Source organism: Salmo trutta, chromosome 3 (genome assembly GCF_901001165.1).
Source record: "Salmo trutta chromosome 3, fSalTru1.1, whole genome shotgun sequence".
Lineage (NCBI taxonomy): Eukaryota > Metazoa > Chordata > Actinopteri > Salmoniformes > Salmonidae > Salmo > Salmo trutta.
The window spans coordinates 62,208,587-62,230,257 of record NC_042959.1 but is presented as its reverse complement, the minus strand read 5'-3'; the positions used below and the strand labels follow the sequence as shown (position 1 = coordinate 62,230,257).

The following is a 21,671-nucleotide window of genomic DNA, read 5'->3' as shown; positions in this document are numbered from 1 at the left end:
GCTGCTCTCCTTAGAGGAAAGATATTGCTGAAAGAAAATAATAGATTCATCAAGTAGCATTATCCTTGTTATTGACCTTTCCCTATTTTTGTGCATTAACAACACCGGTATGCAACAGTAATGTTCCCACCAGAATGAATGTTACCTTTAAGAATTTCATTTTTTCAAATCCATAATATAGCTTTGACACCTCCACAACGAAAACAAGCTTACCAAAATTGAGGGATATGAAGTCATTGATGTACTTCCTTTTCTTTTGGATCATTTCAACGTACTACCCACGATGACGCCATTGTGAAAAGTGGGCTACAGTGTGTTCATGGTTTGACATAATGACTGTATGGTTTGACAGCTAATTGGCTTCACATATTATTATTCCTATTCATTTAGATATTCTTACGCAAGTCATCATATGCGAAGTAACATTTAATATACACCCTGTTGTAGTCGACTTCAAAACTCAACGTTTAGGTAGCATACCACCATAGCTGTTAAGAGCTTTGGGCCAGTAACCAAAACGTCGTAGGTTCGAATCCCCAAGCCGGAAACGTGGACAAATCTGCCGTTCTGCTCTTGAGCAAGGCAGTTAACACACAACAATATCTGTGCGCCGATGACGTGAATGACGATTAAGGCAGAACTCACGCCTCTGATTCAGAGGGGTTGGGTTTAATGCGGAAGATGCATTTCAGTTGAACGCATTCAGTTGTGCAACTGACTAGGTATCCCCTTTCCATAAAATAATTGTATGTTTTTCCCTAGCGATATTATTTTACACTCAGAAATTAGATTAGTGAAATACGTTATTACATTGAGATCGTGTGTAACTACAATGGATGGATGATGATTCACCACAATATGGTCTCACACGGTTTTCATCCATTCCACAAGGGCACGCACCATATCTCACGTAGCCCAGCAGCCGGATGCTCTGCAGAACACTTGCCCAGATAGTCACGTGCTGCGGCATGTGGAATTTTAGAGCGGTACTCTCAGATTTTTCCATCAAATTATGCAAATTAACGACTTTGTCATTAATGATCCGTTAGTATGGTTATGGTTCAGTGTGTGAAAATAATATAAAATACTAATTTCGATTTCTGTTCATAACAACAACAAAAAACATTCGTAGCCTATTTTTTTATATTTCTAAATACTCAATTGATGCTTGGTTGGATGTATAGTGCATCATCAGCTCCCGAGTGGCGCAGTGATCTAAGGCACTGCATCTCAGTGCTAGAGGCGTCACTACAGACACCCTGGTTCGATTCCAGGCTGTATCACAACCGGCCGTGATTGGGAGTCTCTTAGGGCGGCGCACAGTTGCCCCAGCGTCTTCCGTGTTTGTCCGGTGTAGGCCGTCATTGTTAATAAGACTTTGTTCTTAACTGACTTGCCTAGTTAAGTAAAATATTCATTTTAAAAATCCGTTTGCAGCATCCTCCCGTATCGCCCATAATTTGGCAACGGGCAATGGTTTCCATAGCAGCCGTGACCCACCAGTAGATCAGGTGACGTCATTTTCTAGGGCAATTAGACCAATACGCGTGTCACTAGTCTGCTATAAATTTAGAAGGCTGTTCCCTCTGCTTGCACAGTCACTGCAGCATCTCCTCTCAAGGTATGTATGATCGATAAGAGGACTTCTTATACAACAATCATTGTAATATTTATTGCTTCATTTGTGTCTTTTTAGTTTTTTGAATACCGTTGTAATAGTGTAGCAGTAGCTACATCTGAGCCTCTCCTTTCGCTTTAACATTACAAAGCCAGGAAATGATGGAGGCGGGGAAAGGATGCGCCAATGGCCTTGTGTAATAATTCGCGTTTCTGTACAACTTAATTTCTGAAAATATGACGTAGTTTGTTAACTAATGCAAAGCACATACCAATCTTGTTTATTAAGACACGAGTTGAGCGTTTATTGAGACCAACAAGAGAATTCATTAGAAGGCAAAATGTGCAGAGGTTACGTGACACTGTAGCTCGAACGACGGTGCGTTTTTCGGAAGACTGTTGAGAACGAATATTGTGGCTTCATACAACATTTAGATTGCCTTCATGCAATAAATAACCAGTTAATCTTTTTCCCCACATCTGCACCTAAATAGTTGTATCAAATGGTCGGTGTAAATCAAGAGTTCTGGCATAGATGACTGTACAGGAAATCCCAGAAATGTTACTCTAGCTAACTGGCTACGTGCCTCACCACAAACTGATGATGAATTCTTTTGATTGCGTCATAGGATTATAGAATGTTACGGTCGCAATGATGAAAAATCTAAACCAAAAAATGTAGCCAAATTAAGCCGAGCCCACTTTTTTTAATGAAGTTGAATTGTAATTGATACATTCACGTTGACGGTTTTAATTTTGGGTTTGAGATTAATAATGATTGAAGATGAATTGCATGATTCCAATGATGCTCTCTGAAGGGGGAAGCCATGGTGTGCGGTGTCGCATCAATGTGCCTACCGATTAGGTTACTTTGTCCGAATTGTAGCTAATTGTATTAGTTGCTAAAATATACGTTTTAAAACTTTAATCAAGATGTCAACCGTTTGCAAAGACAGGAACAACAGGTTTCGACTCGGGTCACTATGGAGAGGCAGCCATCTCCAGATGGGCCTTCATCACTGCGATGGTGAAGGTCGTATCATACTGTAAGGTCATTTTACAGACCCAGCCTATTTTCCAGGCGATGCCATAAAGAGTGTCTGATTCCCTGCTGAATTAATTGCCTCCTGCATAAACCACTTATTATATTCTGGATATAAAATTATTCCTCATCGAAAAGAACAGAAATGGCATGTTAGAATAGTTGAAATAATTATAGATTTCAGAATGAAGGGATTTTAAAGTTAAAATGTATTCAGTGACCAATATGTAATGCATATCATCATCCTCATTAGTAAATTGCTCATTTATCTAATTTGGCCTGCTTGTATGCATGTGCACTGTGTCAAGTATCCTTCTGGAAGACTGCTAAGGGCATTGATTGCACATGCAAAGGCCTAATATAAACAAGATGATGATGATGATGATGATGATGATGATGATGTACTGGTTTGGTCGTGGGATTATAGATGGGGCCTAGACCTATTTTCCAGTTTTAGGCCTGAACATGCCTGCAGCTGAGAGACTGACTCAAAGGCCATGTTCGAGATCATCGAAACCGTGATGTATCATGGGAAAATTGAGACTGACTGATCTACAAATAGAATGGAATAGTTATTTATGGTGGAAGTTAATCAGCCAGTCTTGACTTTCTTTTGAAGTCGTCTGCAATGTCGAACGCGACCAGTGTCTTCCTATGTAAAATGAGGTGGTTCCCTCAAACTCTACTCCCTCTCTCTGACCTGCTCAATGCACTTTCCTTTTTTTGGTATGCACTTACAATCATCTTGAGGTTACCATGGAGATTTCCCACACCATTATTTACAGTATGTGTGTGTGAAGAATCCTATCCGTGTGTTCATTATACATGTATTGTTAGTGTATGGCTGTTGAATCAGATTTATCTGTGAAAGGGAACACATTGTTCTTTACCTGCCTTACGTAGGCTTATTTTTGTGTAGTTCTGGCTTGTATAGTGGTGAACTTGATAAGCACTGCTGATGCAACATGCAGCCCATCACTAGCTGTATAACTGCCTGGGTTGATAGTTAACTTCCTGGCTTAACTAGACTTGACTTTTGAATTTGATTCGTGCTGACTGAGTCCTCTCTTGATGCTGGGGTTAGAGATGGCTATCACTTCCCCAAAGATGACATTAGTAAATTATCACATGGATGTTGTGTTTCTCCCGAATCCCCCCCCGACTCAGCTGCACATTTCAGGCAGACGGGGAGATCACATGCTGGCAGGGTGACACTGGCCGCGTTCGACATTGCAGACGTAACCCTCCTTAATAATCGATCCCCTGCAGTTTGCTACAACCGTTCATTTATTCATGGCTGTTCTGTTCTGCAGCGGCCACCGTCATGCCTTTCCCATCTCTCTGTGTGCCTTCCTGTTGTGTTCTGGTTGGTCGGCATCTCCTGCTGACCTATTAGGCTTCACAGCTCTAACAGAAAACAAATGGACTTAAACGTATTGCCGCCTTGAAGATTTAGTCTGACATGACACAACAGGGTTACAACTTGATGTTCTTTTATCACCACAGGACAGGTGACTGGCTTTTTATGCATTTAGCAAGTGTCTGGTTTTGTCCAGACAAAGCTGACTACATTAGTCTATTACTAGGCCTTGATGGTGTGATATTTAGTTGTGAGTTGACTGGCTGTCTGCAATGAGGGCAGTCATGCGACAGTAAAGAGGCAAGGTGCTGAGGCTGGCTGGTCCTGAGGCTTGTACAGGAGGACTGGACATCATGCTGCTCTCTCTGACAGCTGTCCAACCATATTAGACTGATAACATTCTCAGACTGAGAACCAGTAGGCTATACAATCAGAATTTTCAAACGAATCAAAATGATCTTGAAAACATGCTTTTGACTATAAGTGTTTTTTTTTTAGATCACATTTGTTTCATAAATACAGAAGAGGTTTGATACATTGCTTTACTGAAAATAATCTACATGTAAGGCTGCGTGAGTTTTAATGCAGTTTATTATCCAAAGGCGCGTGGCAGTCTGAGCAGGTTGAATACTGAGCTGTGTCTTGAGTCTCCAGCCCCTCGTGGCTCAGGTCTCAACAGTGGAAAACTACTGAGTTCTAGTCAATACAAGACATGCCTGGGAATGTAGAAAATGCCAGTGGGTGGGTGAGGCAGCACATTTTCTCTCTCTCTGCTGAGGTTAAGACAGATTGTGGAGGTCAACAGAGGTTAATGTGGGTGCTCTCTATGCAAATGACAATGCTGGTCATGGAAATTATAGTATATTTATTGTTATTACATTGTAAATATATATATTACCTACAATTACTCAGCTAACCTCTTGCATCATATTTGCCTGGTTGTGTGTCATTCTTCCTGTGTGCAGCACAGTAAATGGACGTGGTGGTATGACACACCACTTCCTCAAAATGGCTCCCAGGCTCACCTCTGCTAACAGGAATGGTTTCCATCTGCCTCATCCCTCAACACAGCCACACGCTGGTTTTTGCTTTGTTTCTTGATTGTCAGCATTTTAATGAATATTGGAGTAAAAGGCCAACTCGTTCATAAACGCTTCCATATTGAGACGCACCCACTTTATTTTTGTCCCATTGTCTGGGACATTTTCTACCTGAGTGGGTATCTGTATGCCCCTGGGGTGAATGACCCACTTACTGCAGGGTTGGCGCTGTAGCTGTGGACCAGTGCCTGTCTGGGTGAGTGGAGGGGTGGACGGCTGCACCCCAACAGGAGTAGCCCCATAGCACTTGACTGATTGTTCTAAGTCTGTCTAGCCAGACAACTACCATGGTGGATGTTTCAAACAAAGTACTCATTATTGAGCTTTATTACCCCAGGCATTTTTAATACCTTGCTATGAAATATTATTGGTATGATGGTCAATATACCTAGTGATGTGACGGTCAGGTCAAGGAATTTTGGATGGCGGTTATTGGTCAGCCAAATGACCGCTGTCACTGGAATAGATGTAAGACACATTTTCTCCTCCACTCCTGACTGCATGTGCTGCTGCAGGGAGGGGGAATCACTTAGACAACCAAATATTAGTTTGCTACAGCATCTTGCTTGTTTCAGAAAGGAGCAACAAAGTTTCAAGTTGTAGAGTCCATGTTACAGCAGAAACGGAGTCAACAGCATTAATGCTCGGCTCTCCTGTTTTCAGTCAGCTGTTCTTTCCACACACCAAATAATATACACTGCTCAAAAAAATAAAGGGAACACTAAAATAATACATCCTAGATCTGAATGAATGAAATAATCTTATTAAATACTTTTTTCTTCACATAGTTGAATGTGCTGACAACAAAATCACACAAAAATAATCAATGGAAATCCAATTTATCAACCAATGGAGGTCTGGATTTGGAGTCACACTCAAAATTGAAGTGGAAAACCACACTACAGGCTGATCCAACTGTGATGTAATGTCCTTAAAACAAGTCAAAATGAGGCTCAGTAGTGTGTGTGGCCTCCACGTGCCTGTATGACCTCCCTACAACGCCTGGGCATGCTCCTGATGAGGTAGCGGATGGTCTCCTGAGGGATCTCCTCCCAGACCTGGACTAAAGCATCCGCCAACTCCTGGACAGTCTGTGGTGCAACGTGGCGTTGGTGGATGGAGCGAGACATGATGTCCCAGATGTGCTCAATTGGATTCAGGTCTGGGGAACGGGCGGGCCAGTCCATAGCATCAATGCCTTCCTCTTGCAGGAACTGCTGACACACTCCAGCCACATGAGGTCTAGCATTGTCTTGCATTAGGAGGAACCCAGGGCCAACCACACCAGCATATGGTCTCACAAGGGGTCTAAGGATCTCATCTCGGTACCTAATGGCAGTCAGGCTACCTCTGGCGAGCACATGGAGGGCTGTGCGGCCCCCCAAAGAAATGCCACCCCACACCATGACTGACCCACCGCCAAACCGGTCATGCTGGAGGATGTTGCAGGCAGCAGAACGTTCTACATGGCGTCTCCAGACTCTGTCACGTCTGTCACGTGCTCAGTGTGAACCTGCTTTCATCTGTGAAGAGCACAGGGCGCCAGTGGCGAATTTGCCAATCTTGGTGTTCTCTGGCAAATGCCAAACGTCCTGCACGTTGTTGGGCTGTAAGCACAACCCCCACCTGTGGACGTCGGGCCCTCATACCACCCTCATGGAGTCTGTTTCTGACCGTTTGAGCAGACACATGCACATTTGTGGCCTGCTGGAGGTCATTTTGCAGGGTTCTGGCAGTGCTCCTCCTGCTCCTCCTTGCACAAAGGCGGAGGTAGCGGTCCTGCTGCTGGGTTGTTGCCCTCCTACAGCCTCCTCCACGTCTCCTGATGTACTGGCCTGTCTCCTGGTAGCGCCTCCATGCTCTGGACACTACGCTGACAGACACAGCAAACCTTCTTGCCACAGCTCGCATTGATGTGCCATCCTGGATGAGCTGCACTACCTGAGCCACTTGTGTGGGTTGTAGACTCCGTCTCATGCTACCACTAGAGTGAAAGCACCGCCAGCATTCAAAAGTGACCAAAATATCAGCCAGGAAGCATAGGAACTGAGAAGTGGTCTGTGGTCCCCACCTGCAGAACCACTCCTTTATTGGGGGTGTCTTGCTAATTGCCTATAATTCCCACCTGTTGTCTATTCCATTTGCACAACATGTGAAACTTATTGTCAATCAGTGTTGCTTCCTAAGTGGACAGTTTGATTTCACAGAAGTGTGATTGACTTGGAGTTACATTGTGTTTAAGTGTTCCCTTTATTTTCTTTGAGCAGTGTGTGTATATAGATAGATATCATAGATATCATAGATATTATATATATATATATATATATATATATATATATATATATATATATATATATATATATATGATATCTCAGTAGGGTTGCACAATTTGGGAAATATTCAGAGGTGGAAACTTTCCATGGGAAATATATGCATATTAATACCATTTAAATGTAGCTGTTTTTTGCATTGGATATATTTATCATATGGAGACAAACAAACCTTTTACCTTATCATAAATAGACATAATTGCAAATGATTAAATCCTCCCAATAGAAATAAATGTTATGAATTGAACTTTAAATGAGTTGACTCTTCACATGGGAGGATTTCACTGAACAGAATACTGAATGATCCCCAATGATCCATCGCATCTCCCAAAAACGTTTTCAACATCTGTAAAATGATAGTCTAGAAACTAACGCTTTGGTTGTCTTCCTCTCAGGCTTCCATGTCTTCTCCCTGGACCTCCTCAATGTCCACCTCTTGAACATCAGACTCTGAGACCTCATCTTCACTGTCAATTTCCAACCTTGTTGAGGATGGCTCGTTGTCAGGCTCTAAAAGCCTAAAATCTACCCAGATGGACACCAATTTTTCAACCCTTGTATTGGTCAGCCTGTTGCGTGCTTTGCCGCGTGCGTTCCCAAACAAGGACCAGTTGCACTCTGAGGTGGCTGTTGGTGCGATTTGGAGGTTGATGGAGGCAACAGGGGAAAGAGCCACAAAGTCCCTTCCACCATGTGGCTGATGAGATATGTTGGCGTGACTGCCATATTGCATCTCCATCCCAAAGCCCTTGCTTGGAAGTGTACTTCACCAGACTGCCAAGAACCTCGCCCTCATCCAGGCCAAGGTGGTGAGACACGGTAGTGATGACACCATAGGCCTTGTTGATCTTTGCACCAGACAGCATACTTGGGGTCCAACATGTACGCTGCGGCGTGTATGGGCTTCAGGCAGAAGTCTTCACGCTTTTTGATGTATTTCAAAACTGCAGTTTCCTCTGCTTGGAGCAACCGTGAAGTGGGCAGGGCAGTACGGATTTCTTCTCTTACATATGCAAGCAGTCTGAACATCAGGGATGGCATTGCCTCCCTCAATCCGTGCAATGGCTACTGCTATAGGTTTCAGGAGATTCAGGCTGCTTACCACTTTATCCAAAAATACATAATCCAGGAGGATCTTCTTGATGGGGCTGTCCATATCGGCAGACTGTGATATGGCCATTTCTTGGAGAGACTCCTTCCCCTCCAGGAGACTTTCAAACATGACAACACCACCCCAACGGGTATTGCTGGGCAGCTTCAATGTGGTGCTCTTATTCTTCTCACTTTGCTTGGTGAGGTTTATTGCTGCTATAACTTGATGACCCTTCACATACCTTACCATTTTCTTGGCTCTCTTGTAGAGTGTATCCATTGTTTTCAGTGCCATGATGTCCTTGAGGAGCCGATTCAATGCACGAGCAGCACAGCCAATGGGTGTGATGTGAGGGTAGGACTCCTCCACTTTAGACCAAGCAGCCTTCATGTTCGCAGCATTGTCTGTCACCAGTGCAAATACCTTCTGTGGTTCAATGTCCTTGATAACTGCCTTCAGCTCATCTGCAATGTAGAGACTTGTCTGTCCCTTGTGGCTGTGCTCTTGTAGCATACTGGTTGAGGGGTGGAGATGATGTAGTTAATTATTCCTTGCCCTCGAACATTCGACCACCTATCAGAGATGACTGCAATAGTCTGCTTTCTCTATAATTTCCTTGACCTTCAATTGAACTCTGCATCCAGCAAATGAGTAGATAAAACATGTCTGGTTGGAGGATATATGCTGGGCAACGAACATTCAGAAATCTCTTCCAATACACATTGTCTATGAGCATCCGAGGTGAACCAGTTGCATACACAGCTCGAGCAAGACCTTCAACAGCATTTCTCTGACTACGTTCCTCCATTGAGTCAAACTCCATGAGCTGTTGCTATCGATAAGGTGTCTGATTCAAAATTTTCACTTCAAATAGAAGTATTTATTTTTTATTTGATTTGACCTTTATTTAACCAGGTAGGCTAGTTGAACAAGTTCTCATTTGCAACTGCGACCTGGCCAAGATAAAGCATAGCAATTCGACACATACAACAACAGAGTTACACATTAACTAGTAAATGGGCTACTATTTACTAGTTAACAAAATATCATATAAAATATGTTCACACCACCCAATATTGTAATCAAAACTTACCAGAATGCATGTAGTCCTTGGCTCAGACAGTGTAGTAGTGTGGGCTCAATAGCATCTCATTAGTTTGCAAGATCTTGAGAATCTTGATGGAAGAGTACACTGCACATGTGATGGAAGAATACACTGTGCATGCAGAGGGTTCCAATTCCATTGAATTGGGGATAGTTGAACCAAAATATGCCACAAGACCTAGAATTGCCATGTGTATCCCAAGAAGGTTCACTGTTATAAGCTAACTTTTTTTGATGAATTTAAGCAAATTTCCCAGGAAATAAATTTCCGGAACAATTTCGGAAATTTACCAGAATGTTTTCAACCCTTTGCAAGCCTAAGTACCAGTCAAAAGTTTGGACACCTACTCATTCAATGGTTTTTCATTATTTTTACAATTTTTGACATTGTAGAATAATAGTGAAGACACCAACTATGCAGTAAAGCATATGGACTCATGTAGTAACCAAAAGTGTTAAACAAATCAAAATATATATTTTAGATTCTTCAGTAGCCACCTTTTGCCTTGACAGCTTTGCACACTAGGAAATAGTAAAAATAAAGAAACCCTGGTATGAGTAGGTGTGTCCAGACTTTTGACTGGTACTCATGTGTGTGTTATGAAGGTTATTTTGACAGTCTTCATCTGTTACAATGTTATACAGTAATTGTGCCAGCCCTAAATATACCATGGCTCATGCTTTTGCTTGAATGACATAATCACAAACTACTCTTTGCAGTGTTTGGAACCTGATCATGGGGTGTTGGTAAGGGGGGACCTGTACGGGAATTTTTTAATGAAATGTATGCATTCACTACTGTAAGTCGCTCTGGATAAGAGCGTCTGCTAAAATGACTAAAAATTTAAAAAATGGTATGCAGACATGTGGTTCATTTAAACCTGTGTCAGTAGAACAGGCAGATAATTGATTGAGGCAGAGGTGGATCCTATATGCCTGTACAAACAGTGGCCGTTTGTCTGTGCTGGACTTTAATAAGAGTCACCACCATGTTGTCAGCAGTGTGCGCCTGTTGAATTCCTCCACATTTTAGCTCTTGAGAGCCATTTGACATCTTGAGGCATCCAGAACACAAGTCCAGTATTGATTGGTCCCCTCGACAAAGGATTCTATTTGTCAGCCCACTTGCGTACTCTTGAGACCAAAAGAGGGGTGGTAGTACTTCAGACACAATAACAGAACCCGCCAACATTTTCTTTTGAAGACCACATCGGCCTTGAAGATACAGGCATGGGGCTTGTTTACTCTGTTTTTCTCAAGAAACAACATGGAGGTGATAGAGCTAGTGCAGTGGAGTTGCTATGTGGATTGAACCAGACTGCAGCTGAAGGGGAGAAAGGGAAGGTGTGAACAGAATATAAAGGAGGGAGGAATGTGAGAACACGATACTAACATGGAGCCTCCCTGCCTGCTTGCCTGTATCACTAATGGCTGGGTCACCTTGTGATGTCTGCGTGGCAAGGAGAATTGAAGATGGCCAGACAGTCTAACTTGATGACATCTTTTTTTAATGTCCTTATCCAAACGTTCAATGTTACTGAATATATCAAAGTAAATGTCAAGCTCCAGACTAGTACTTTTAATTCCCCACTGGTGCAGTGAATGGAGTTGAGGCACAGAAGGCATTGGTTTTGCAGTCTGACTGCGTTAGGTGAGGAGGATTCACGGTGAGCTTGGCCCAGTTGGTTCATTATAGGCCAGTCAATCCAGGCAGCAGACGCAGTGCATTCTGGGGCTCTTTAAAAAGACCACGGGCTGGAGGAACAGGCAGATTAGGATAAGCCAGCTGGGTTAGTTGCGGTGGGAGCCACACACAGGAATACGGGCACAGATTATCAAGTTGTCTAACGTTACACCAACCAGATGCAAGGGCAATCCTGTGTGTCCTTTCAAAGACAGCACTAAGTCCTACCTTGCTGCAGCACAGCAGTTTTACATAGAGGCCTGCAAGCTGTGGAGAGGAGTTGTGAGGAGATCTATGATTTATTGCTCATTGGAGGATACTGCAGATCCTAAGCACATTCAGTAAGGTACTTGACTTTATGATACTAGTCCAATTAAATATGTAGTTTTGCATAGCCCTCATGTTATAGCCTACACCCAGACAGTTTGAACCGGGTGCTAGACATTGGACAACCAGACAATCTGTCGGAAGAACCTAGGTCTATTTATAGCTATTTTGAGTTGATTGACCAAAGTGTTGCTTCGATTGGTCGGAGGTGTTTTAGCCCCAAGGGCTTTGTTCCCACTAGTCTAGCCTAATGCCCCGAGTTCAGTACTAGTTCTGTTCCGGGTATGGATTGTTTTGTGCACCCATTTCAGTGACCCTCCGCTCATAGTGGAAAAGCTAATGGAGGATAACTGGGACTCCCTTCATATAGGGATCCAGCTTTTGTCAAATGAACATCAGATTTGACTTTTCGTAGCTGATTAGGATAATTAGGTTACGGTTAGGAAAAGGATTGGGGTTAGCTAAAATGTAAAAAAATAAAAAATTGATGTTAATTTGACAAAAGCTGGATCCCTTCAAGCCGTGACTAATATAGCCTATCTGTCCAGGGTTTTTATATCAGTGTCTGATTTCGAGGTTATGGTGACCCCTTCACTTAAGTTTACAAAGAGGCACTCAGGCCTTTTCAAGGTCTCATTTTAGGCGTAACATCCGCTCGTACAGTCAGTTGCTGATGTGTTAATAACCTTAGAATTTTAGTTTTAATTGGGTAAGGTTACAGCAAGGCCAGATTATGGCCTAATGATTTATCCTAACTTGAGAGAAGAAACAAACCACATTTACTTTTCCTTTGAACTGGACATGGTCATGGATTTGTTTTTCTTTTATAGACCTAAATGTTATTTTAGTCCTGTTAGATTGGACCTCCATGTGCAGCCAAAATCACTATCTGTCATCATGGCAGACTAGGATAAATCAATAGTCTCTTTTTTTTTTTTCATTTGTCATTTGCTTTATTGGTTTAAATGTCACCTACAGTGGCAGAAAGTATGAACCCTTTGGAATTACCTGGATTTCTGCATAAATGTGTCATTATATTTGATCTGATCTTCATCTGATCTTAATCTAAGTCACTACAATAGACAAACAATGTGCTTAAACTAATAACACACAAACAATTATGCATTTTCATGTCTTTATTGAACACACTGTGTAAACATTCACAGTGCAGGGTGGGAAAAGTATGTGAACCCTTGGATTTAATAACTGGTTGACCCTCCTTTGGCAGCAATAACCTCAACCAAACGTTTTCTGTAGTTACGGATCAGACCTGTACAACGGTCAGGAGGAATTTTGGACCAATCCTCTTTACAAAACTGTTTTAGTTAAGCAATATTTTTGGGATGTCTGGTGTGAACCGCTCTTGAGGTCATGCCACAGCATCTCAATCGGGTTGAGGTCAGGACTCTGACTGGGTTACTCCAATAGGTGTATTTTCTTCTGTTGAAGCCATTCTGTTGATTTAGTTTTGGGTCGTTGTCCTGTTGCATCAACCAACTTCTGTTGCGCTTCAATTGGCGGACAGATAGCCTAACATTCTCCTGCAAAATGTCTTGAACTTTCGGAATGCGTTTTTCTGTCGCTGATACTAAGCTGTCCAGGCCCTGAGGCAGCAAAGCAGCCCCAATCCATGATGCTTCCTACAGCATACTTTCCAGTTGGGTTGGGGTTTTGATGTTGGTGTGCAGTGCCTCTTTTTTGTCCTCACATGGCGTTGTGTTCCTTCCGAACAACTCCACTTTAGTTTCTGTCCACAGAATATTTTACCAGTAGCGCTGTGGAACATCCAGGTGCTCTTTTGCGAACTTCAGACGTGCAGCAATGTCTTTTTTGGACAGCAGTGGCTTCTTCCGTTGTGTCCTCCCATGAACACCCTTGTTTAACGTATCATAGACACATCAACAGATGTTAGCATGTTCCAGAGATTTCTGTTAGTCTTTAGCTGACACTCCAGGATTCTTCTTAACCTCATTGGGCCTTCTGCACTGTGCTCTTGCAGTCATCTTTTCAGGATGGCCACTCCTAGGGAGAGTAGCAACAGTGCTGAACGTTCTCCATATAGACAATTTGTCTTACCGTGGACTGATGAACATCAAGGCTTTTAGAGATACTTTTGTAACCCTTTCCAGCTTTATACAAGTCTACAATTCTTAATCTTAGGTCTTCTGAGATCTCTTTTGTTCGCGGCACGGTTCACATCAGGCAATGCTTATTGTGAATAGCAAACTCAAATTTTGTTAGTTTTTTTTTTATAGGGCAGGCCAGCTCTAACCAATGTCTCCAATCTCGTCTCATTGATTGGACTCCAGGTTAGCTGACTCCACTTAGCTTTTATCATTAGCCTAGGGGTTCAAATACTTTTCCCAACCTACAATGTGAATTATTAAATATAGACAAAATACAAGAATTTGTTATTAGTTTAAGCAAATTGTTTGTCTATTGTGACTTAGATGAAAATCCAACCAATTTATATAGACATCCAGGTAATTCCAAAAGGGTTCACATACTTTTTCTTGCCGCTGTATAGAGCAATACAGATTATGGTAAATATGATGCATTGATAACTCTATAGCCCAGGGCTAGGTCTTGTTTATCAGCAATGTTTAAAAATTGATATAAGAGTTTGCCACATCAATTTCCAACAAATGTTTTCATCGACGCAAAATGAAGAAGCAGGAATTTCCTGATTGTTGCATCACTTTGTTAGCCAAGGGTAGTAACTTCGTTATGCGGTCCATCCTCAACATGTACCTGACATTGTTATTGGTCAACTGTATTTTGCAAGTATTGCCTCAAATGTGTTCAAACCTCTCCTGACCTCAAATTACCTTCAGCATTTGGTTGAACGTTTCTTTGACTTGCTCAAACGGTATGTGAAGTTAAACTATAAAGCCTTATTTTTATAGTCTCAGCTGTAATAACTTGCTTTCTAGTTACAGGAAGTGTCCACAACTAACCCAGCTGGCTTATCCTAATCTGCCTGTTCCTCCAGCCCGTGGTCTTTTTAAAGAGCCCCAGAATGCACTGCATATGCTGCCTGGATTGACTGGCCTATAATGAACCAACTGGGCCAAGCTCACCGTGAATCCTCCTCACCTAACGCAGTCAGACTGCAAAACCAATGCCTTCTGTGCCTCAACTCCATTCACTGCACCAGTGGGGAATTAAAAGTACTAGTCTGGAGCTTGAAATTTACAATTTGATTATATTCAGTAACAACCCTCCCTCTTATTTAGTAGACATAACCAATGGCCTATCTCAGTGTTTTTAGAAACCTCCAAACATGCTCCTGTACAGAACAGCCAGCCACTCTGTCAGAAATACCACACATGCAGCAGCTTGCCCATAAAGTCATGTCTATCCCAAGGCTCATATTTATACGTTTCCATGCAAGTTGAGCTGAGAACAGAAAAGCATGTCTGTGTCCAATCCTCCAATATGGGACCATTGGAGAAGTCAAAGTAGACGAATAGCCTAGTCTCCTATTAAACCAGAAGGTTAAAGTGGAAGGCTGTGTTTTATCGTTCCTCTGGAAAGTAATGAGACTGGCCTGGCACCAGGCCTACAGGCTGGTAATACAGTGAGTTAACATTGCGGAGGAGAGCTACTGATTTATATCCCCTGTGCATTCAGACAGGCTAGAAGGGAGGAGCCCAGAACCCAGTCTTTGTTCCATACTGGGTTAGTTTCCCCTGGACTATACAGAAAGGAAGTCCTCTGAATAGGAAGTATGGGCCTGTTGCTTCTCTGTCTGGCATGTTAAACAGGCCTGGAGACAATGGAGCCTCACGTAGCCAAGTTAGGGACACAAATCTAACCTACACCTCCCATCTCTAGGCCACCTAGTCCTGCACTACATAGCAGAACAAGTGTTTGACTTAGCTATCTGCTGTTACATAACTGGACAAATTAAACTGTGGTACTACTTTCTCTGCTGTTATAGAAAAAAAAGATTGATTGCAGATTCTAGGCACTGTGCTCTGTGGAAATAGACGGCCTGGGAAGCTTCAGTGTTAGATGGCCTACCCTAATTGTGAAAGCTGTACATATGCAAGACTTTGCTGTTTCTACAGGGAGAGATACTTTTGTTACAATACATTTTCTAATGTCTTGTTTCAGGTTCACCACTACAACCCAATCAACAGCAACTATGTCAGACCTCTGTGTTGGAATCAACGGGTAAGTATTACATTCACCTCTAATACACATTGTTGCATATTTATCAAAAACGGTGTCATTAAAAAAGAGAAATTACCCATGTGCACCAACAAAGACATCCAACCCAAGTTAAGATTTATGTAATAATAACAGGCTATGACGCAATATCAGTGTGTTTTGCAATTGCATTGCACATTTATAACTGAAGGATCTATGGTGTAAATTGCATTTGGGAGCAGCGAACAGTGAGCAGACATTGGGTGTCTGTCAGTCCCCACGGAGCCTGTGGTTGTCATCAGTGGCCAGTTGCACCAGTTGAGTGTAAAAATTGTTCTTAAATTTCAGTTTGGGCGTAGCTACATCCAACTTTGGGATAAGAATGTAGTCGTAGCTATGTCCGGCGTAAGCAATGGGCGTTGATGAGATTTGATGCTTTATAATGATGGTTGCTAGGCTGTTACCATCCTCGTGACCATACTGAACTTTGCGAGGCACGTCTCATCACTTTGCAAAGCCCACCACTATGCATGTTTTCTAAACCACGTCTGGATGGGTCAATCAATAATTACTGTGGGAATGAATATCACCAAATTACGAAAATATTGGAATAAAGTAGGCTAATTTAAATACTTTAAAGTAATAGCTGTGTGGTCAAACGTGCTGTAACCGGTGTCATTTTTAGGTCCGGCGTAGAGCACATGTTACGTTGGACATAGAGTTACGACCAAACGGTGCAACCGGCCCCAGGTGTGGTGTTGAGGGGAGTCAGTAGTGTTAGATGGGAAGAGGACAGCACTGTTAGCAGATAATAAGGATTACACTGTAAACCAGCACACCACTGCACATACAGCAGTCACACGGTTAAGTACACACATTTCTTCACTCACCCTTCCACATGCTGTGTAAATCCTAACTAAAACATGTTAATTTAGCATCATCTGGAATTTTTCACAGCAATCCCAATACAGAGACCGGACGAGGGAATTTTAGAATGGTTTTTAGGGTAGAAATCCCATGTCGCCCTGTGTACTGAATCTACCCTTTCCCTCTCTCTGTCCAGATTTGGCCGCATTGGCCGCCTGGTCCTCAGGGCCTGCCTGCAGAAGGGAATCAAAGTCGTTGCCATCAACGATCCCTTCATCGACCTGCAGTACATGGTGAGCTGAGTCTCTTTCAGTCCCTCAATCAACAGCCTTAATATAACATGGCACCCTGCCATATTAATCAGAGGAGGCCAGGTCAAGCTACCTGTGCTTATGTGGTAGTATTTATTGTAATAACACACCGATTACCCCATCATGTGTAATGAACTGATAACCTTGATGTTCTCTGACAATGTCCGTTTTGTTTTTTTTCTCCAACATTCTTTCTCCACAGGTTTACATGTTCAAGTATGACTCCACCCACGGCCGTTACAAGGGTGAGGTGAGCATGGAGGACGGGAAGCTGATTGTGGACGACCACTCCATCTCCGTATTCCAGTGGTGAGTGATGACATCATCACGTGTGCTCGTGCGTGCAGCGTTTCTGTATGTCTGAGTAAAGTTCCATTCTATGGGGCTAGGTTGATTTGGGATTGAGCGTGTGCCCCTTTCTCCCTGGCTCAGAGTATTACCTCAGTGGTCTGTAATCCCTCTGGCCATTATCTCCTGTGTTGCCATTGGCCTTTGAGGGCTGGCGCCACCTGTCTGCAAGGCCCAGCTCACAATGATAACACTGAGGCTTAAAGGAAATATTCACCCATTTTGAATGTTAATCCCAAAAGTTCCAAAGGAATATACATTTCAAATGTCATATTATGGCTATATACAGTGTTGTAATGATGTTCAAATAGTTAAAGTAGAAAAGGGAAAATAAATAAGCAAATATGGGTTGTATTTACAATGGTGTTTGTTCTTCACTGGTTACTGCTGGGATGGCACACTGGTATATCACCCAATAGTTGATCAAAATTGGATTTGTTTTCGAATTCTGTGGGTCTGTGCAATCTGAGGGAAATATGTGTCTCTAATATGGTCATACATTTGGCAGAAGGTTAGGAAGTGCAGCTCAGTTTCCACCTCATTATTTTGTGTGCACTTAGTCTGTCATCTCTTGAGATCCAGGTCTGCCTACGGCAGCCACTCTCAATAGCTATGCTTACTGAGTCTGTACAGTCGTGGCCAAAAGTTGAGAACGACACATATTAATTTTCAAAGTCTGCTGCCTCAGTTTGTATGATGGCAATTTGCATATACTCCAGAATGTTATGAATAGTGATCAGATTAATTGCAAAGTCTTCTTTGCCATGCAAATGAACTGAATCCCCCCCAAAAACATTTCTACTGCATTTCAGCCCTGCCACAAAAGGACCAGCTGACATGTCAGTGATTCTCTCGTCAACACTCTCCTGTGTTAACGAGGACAAGGCTAGAGATCACTCTGTCATGCTGATTGAGTTCGAATAACAGACTGGAAGCTTCAAAAGGAGGGGGGTGCTTGGAATCATTGTACTTCCTCTGTCAACCATGGTTACCTGCATGGAAACACGTGCTGTTATCATTGCTTTGCACAAAAAGGGCTTCACAGGCATGGATATTGCTGCCAGTAAGATTGCACCTAAATCAACCATTTATCGGATCATCAAGAACTTCAAGGAGAGTGGTTAAATTGTTGTGAAGAAGGCTTCAGGGCCCCCAAGAAAGTCCAGCAAGCGCCAGGACCACCTCCTAAAGTTGATTCAGCTACGGGATCGGGGCACCACCATTACAGAGCTTGCTCAGGAATGGCAGCAGGCAGGTGTGAGTGCATCTGCACAGGTGTGAGTGCATCTGTGCTACCATCAGTCCTGTGTCATGCCAACAGTAAAGCATCCTGAGACCATTCATGTGTGGGGTTACTTCTCAGCCAACGGAGTGGGCTCACTCACAATTTTGCCTAAGAATACAGCCATGAATAAAGAATGGTATCAAAACATCCTCCGAGAGCAACTTCTCCCAACCATCCAGGAACAGTTTGATGACGAACAATGCCTTTTCCAGCATGCTGAAGCACCTTGCCATAAGGCAAAAGTGATAACTAAGTGGCTCGGAACAAAACATCGATATTTTGGGGAAACTCCCCAGACCTTAATCCCATTGAACTTGTGGCCAATCCTCAAGAGGCGGGTGGACAAAAAAAATTAAAAAATTCTGAAACTCCAAGCATTGATTATGCAAGAATGGGCTGCCATCAGTCAGGATGTGGCTCAGAAGTTAATTGACAGCATGCCAGGGCGGATTGCAGAGGTCTTGAAAAAGAAGGGTCAAGACTGCAAATATTGACTCTTTGCATCAACTTCATGTAATTGTCAATTAAAGCCTTTGACACTTATGAAATGCTTGTAATTATACTTCAGTAGTAACATAGTAACATCTGACAAAAATATCTAAAGGCAGTGAACTTTGTGCAAATTAATATTTGTGTCATTCTCAAGACTTTTGGCCACGACTGTACATTGTCAAAGCTTTCCTTAATCTCTCTCCCCATTAGTATGAAGCCCCATGAGATCCCATGGGGTAACGCCGGTGCCGACTACGTCGTTGAGTCCACCGGAGTCTTCCTCAGCATTGACAAGGCCTCTGTAAGTAGCAGTACCCAGACACAGAAGACACTGACACTCGTGTGTCCCCGTTAAGCACTGATAACTATAGCGCTCACCAAGGCCTGGCGTCAGCCAAATAAGTAACCCTAATGTACTTTGCCAAAATAAAGCTACGAAACTCTAAAGACTTTATCAACAGATCTCAGGTGTATTAGGACCAGTCAGATCCAGACACAAACATTAAATATGATGTATTATATGAGCATGCAAGACTGGAGACTCAATGCGTTTTCTTTTCTGTTTCCACAGTCCCACATCCAGGGTGGTGCCAAGCGGGTGGTTGTGTCTGCCCCCTCCCCCGACGCCCCCATGTTCGTCATGGGAGTCAACGAGGACAAGTACGACCCCTCCAGCATGACCATCGTCAGGTGAGTCCCTTTATTCCTGACCAATACATGCATGATCAAAGGGCAAACTCTTTACAAAAATATTCAAGAATAGTCAACCTTTAATAACGCTAGCATAATTGTTTCATCTGAATTGGTGACCTATTGTAATTCTCTCTGGTCATCCACAGCAATGCATCTTGCACGACTAACTGCCTGGCCCCCCTGGCTAAGGTCATCCACGACAACTTCGGCATCGAGGAGGCCCTCATGGTAAGTGTTTCTCTTCCATTAGACTGTCTGTCCATGCATCTTCATGACCAGCATGCAGGGAGCATCTGAATGTCTTTTGTTCCTGTGACCCATATTGACACATCTGCTGACGCTATGGAACCCATGCTCATCTTTCCCTTTTCTCTCTCTGGTCCTCCTCTCAGACCACAGTCCACGCCTACACCGCCACCCAAAAGACGGTGGACGGCCCCTCTGCCAAGGCATGGCGCGATGGCCGTGGTGCCCACCAGAACATCATCCCTGCCTCCACCGGAGCTGCCAAGGCTGTGGGCAAGGTCATCCCTGAGCTCAACGGGTCAGTAGATGGGGGGGGGGGGGGGGGGGGTGTCACAGGGGGCTGGTTGGAATGACATCAAACATGTGGTTGATACTATTCCATTGACTCCATTCCAGCCATTTATTATGAGCCGTCCTCCCCTCAGCAGCCTCCTGTGATGGGTGTGTTTGCATACATTTATGTGATTGAGCCTACTACTTATCAAAGATGCTGAATGCAGATTTGTGCTTGATGAAAAAGACTGATTATATAAGTGCTGATGTGAATCCTCTCTCTCAGCAAGCTGACTGGCATGGCCTTCCGTGTGCCCGTGGCTGACGTGTCAGTGGTGGACCTAACCTGCCGCCTGTCCCGGCCCGGCAGCTACGCTGAGATCAAGGCGGCTGTCAAGAAGGCCGCCGAAGGACCCATGAAGGGATACCTGGGATACACTGAGGACTCTGTAAGTTAATTACAAAATATGTATGTCAACATGAAAGATGAGCAGAGGTGGAAATAGAGCTCAGTTTAACTGGCAATTATATGATGTGTTATTAGCAAGTTGTAGTTTAAAAGCAGGGCTCCTAGATTACATAGATCTCTGTGTACTGCAGCTGTTCTGTTGGTGGGTTTCTCACTGCTTATATTCCCTGTCCCACCAGGTTGTGTCTTCTGACTTCATTGGAGACACCCACTCCTCCATCTTTGATGCTGGCGCCGGCATCTCCCTCAACGACAACTTCGTCAAACTAATTTCCTGGTAAATTTGATTTAATATTTACTCTAATTCTTTCTTAATTCTATAGTTCCTCCCCTGCTAATGCTGGACCCCTTTTTGGTTATTCTCAGCCCTCAACTAAACTGACACCATCTGTTTCCCCAGGTATGACAATGAGTTCGGCTACAGCCACCGCGTCGCTGACCTGTTGCTGTACATGCATTCTAAGGAGTAACTGTCCGGCTCCAGAAAGCTGGAATGGGACCCACCCCCCTTTTACATGCACTCACACCCTCCAGTGTCACACCCTAGCACCCCCAGCCCTCCACCACTCTCTACAAGACAAGTTAGTCTCTGTAGTAGGCTGTGTACGAGTGTTTGTTTTTTCCTTTATGAAAAAGTCCCACTGAGACGGTTTTGACTTGACAGTATGTGTTTGTCTTCCCAGAACATTGCCGTAGATGTTTCCATACTGGTTGTTACCATGTAATATTGGTGTTAAAATAATTCTAGTTTAAGAGTCAAGTGAGAAAGACAAGCTACTGTAACTAAAAAAGTAATAAATCTGGAAAATCTTTACAAATGTCTCTGTCTTGCCTTGTTGTTCATGTTTCCTGTTTGCCCAGTGTTATAAGAATAT

The 21,671-nt window shown here is 43.2% G+C and overlaps 1 protein-coding gene across 1 annotated transcript; it reads left to right on the top strand.

Moving 5' to 3' along the window:
- The first annotated feature begins 1,503 nt into the window (after nucleotides 1–1,503).
- On the top strand, nucleotides 1,504–21,614 carry LOC115182560 (glyceraldehyde-3-phosphate dehydrogenase). The gene is made up of 11 exons (XM_029744104.1): nucleotides 1,504–1,621; nucleotides 15,777–15,836; nucleotides 16,876–16,972; nucleotides 17,193–17,299; nucleotides 19,326–19,416; nucleotides 19,687–19,805; nucleotides 19,955–20,036; nucleotides 20,201–20,352; nucleotides 20,614–20,776; nucleotides 20,976–21,073; nucleotides 21,197–21,614. The coding sequence occupies exons 2-11, from the start codon at nucleotides 15,808–15,810 to the stop codon at nucleotides 21,264–21,266; spliced, it is 1,008 nt and encodes a 335-aa protein (XP_029599964.1). The 5' UTR covers nucleotides 1,504–1,621; nucleotides 15,777–15,807; the 3' UTR covers nucleotides 21,267–21,614.
- Nucleotides 21,615–21,671: the final 57 nt, after the last annotated feature.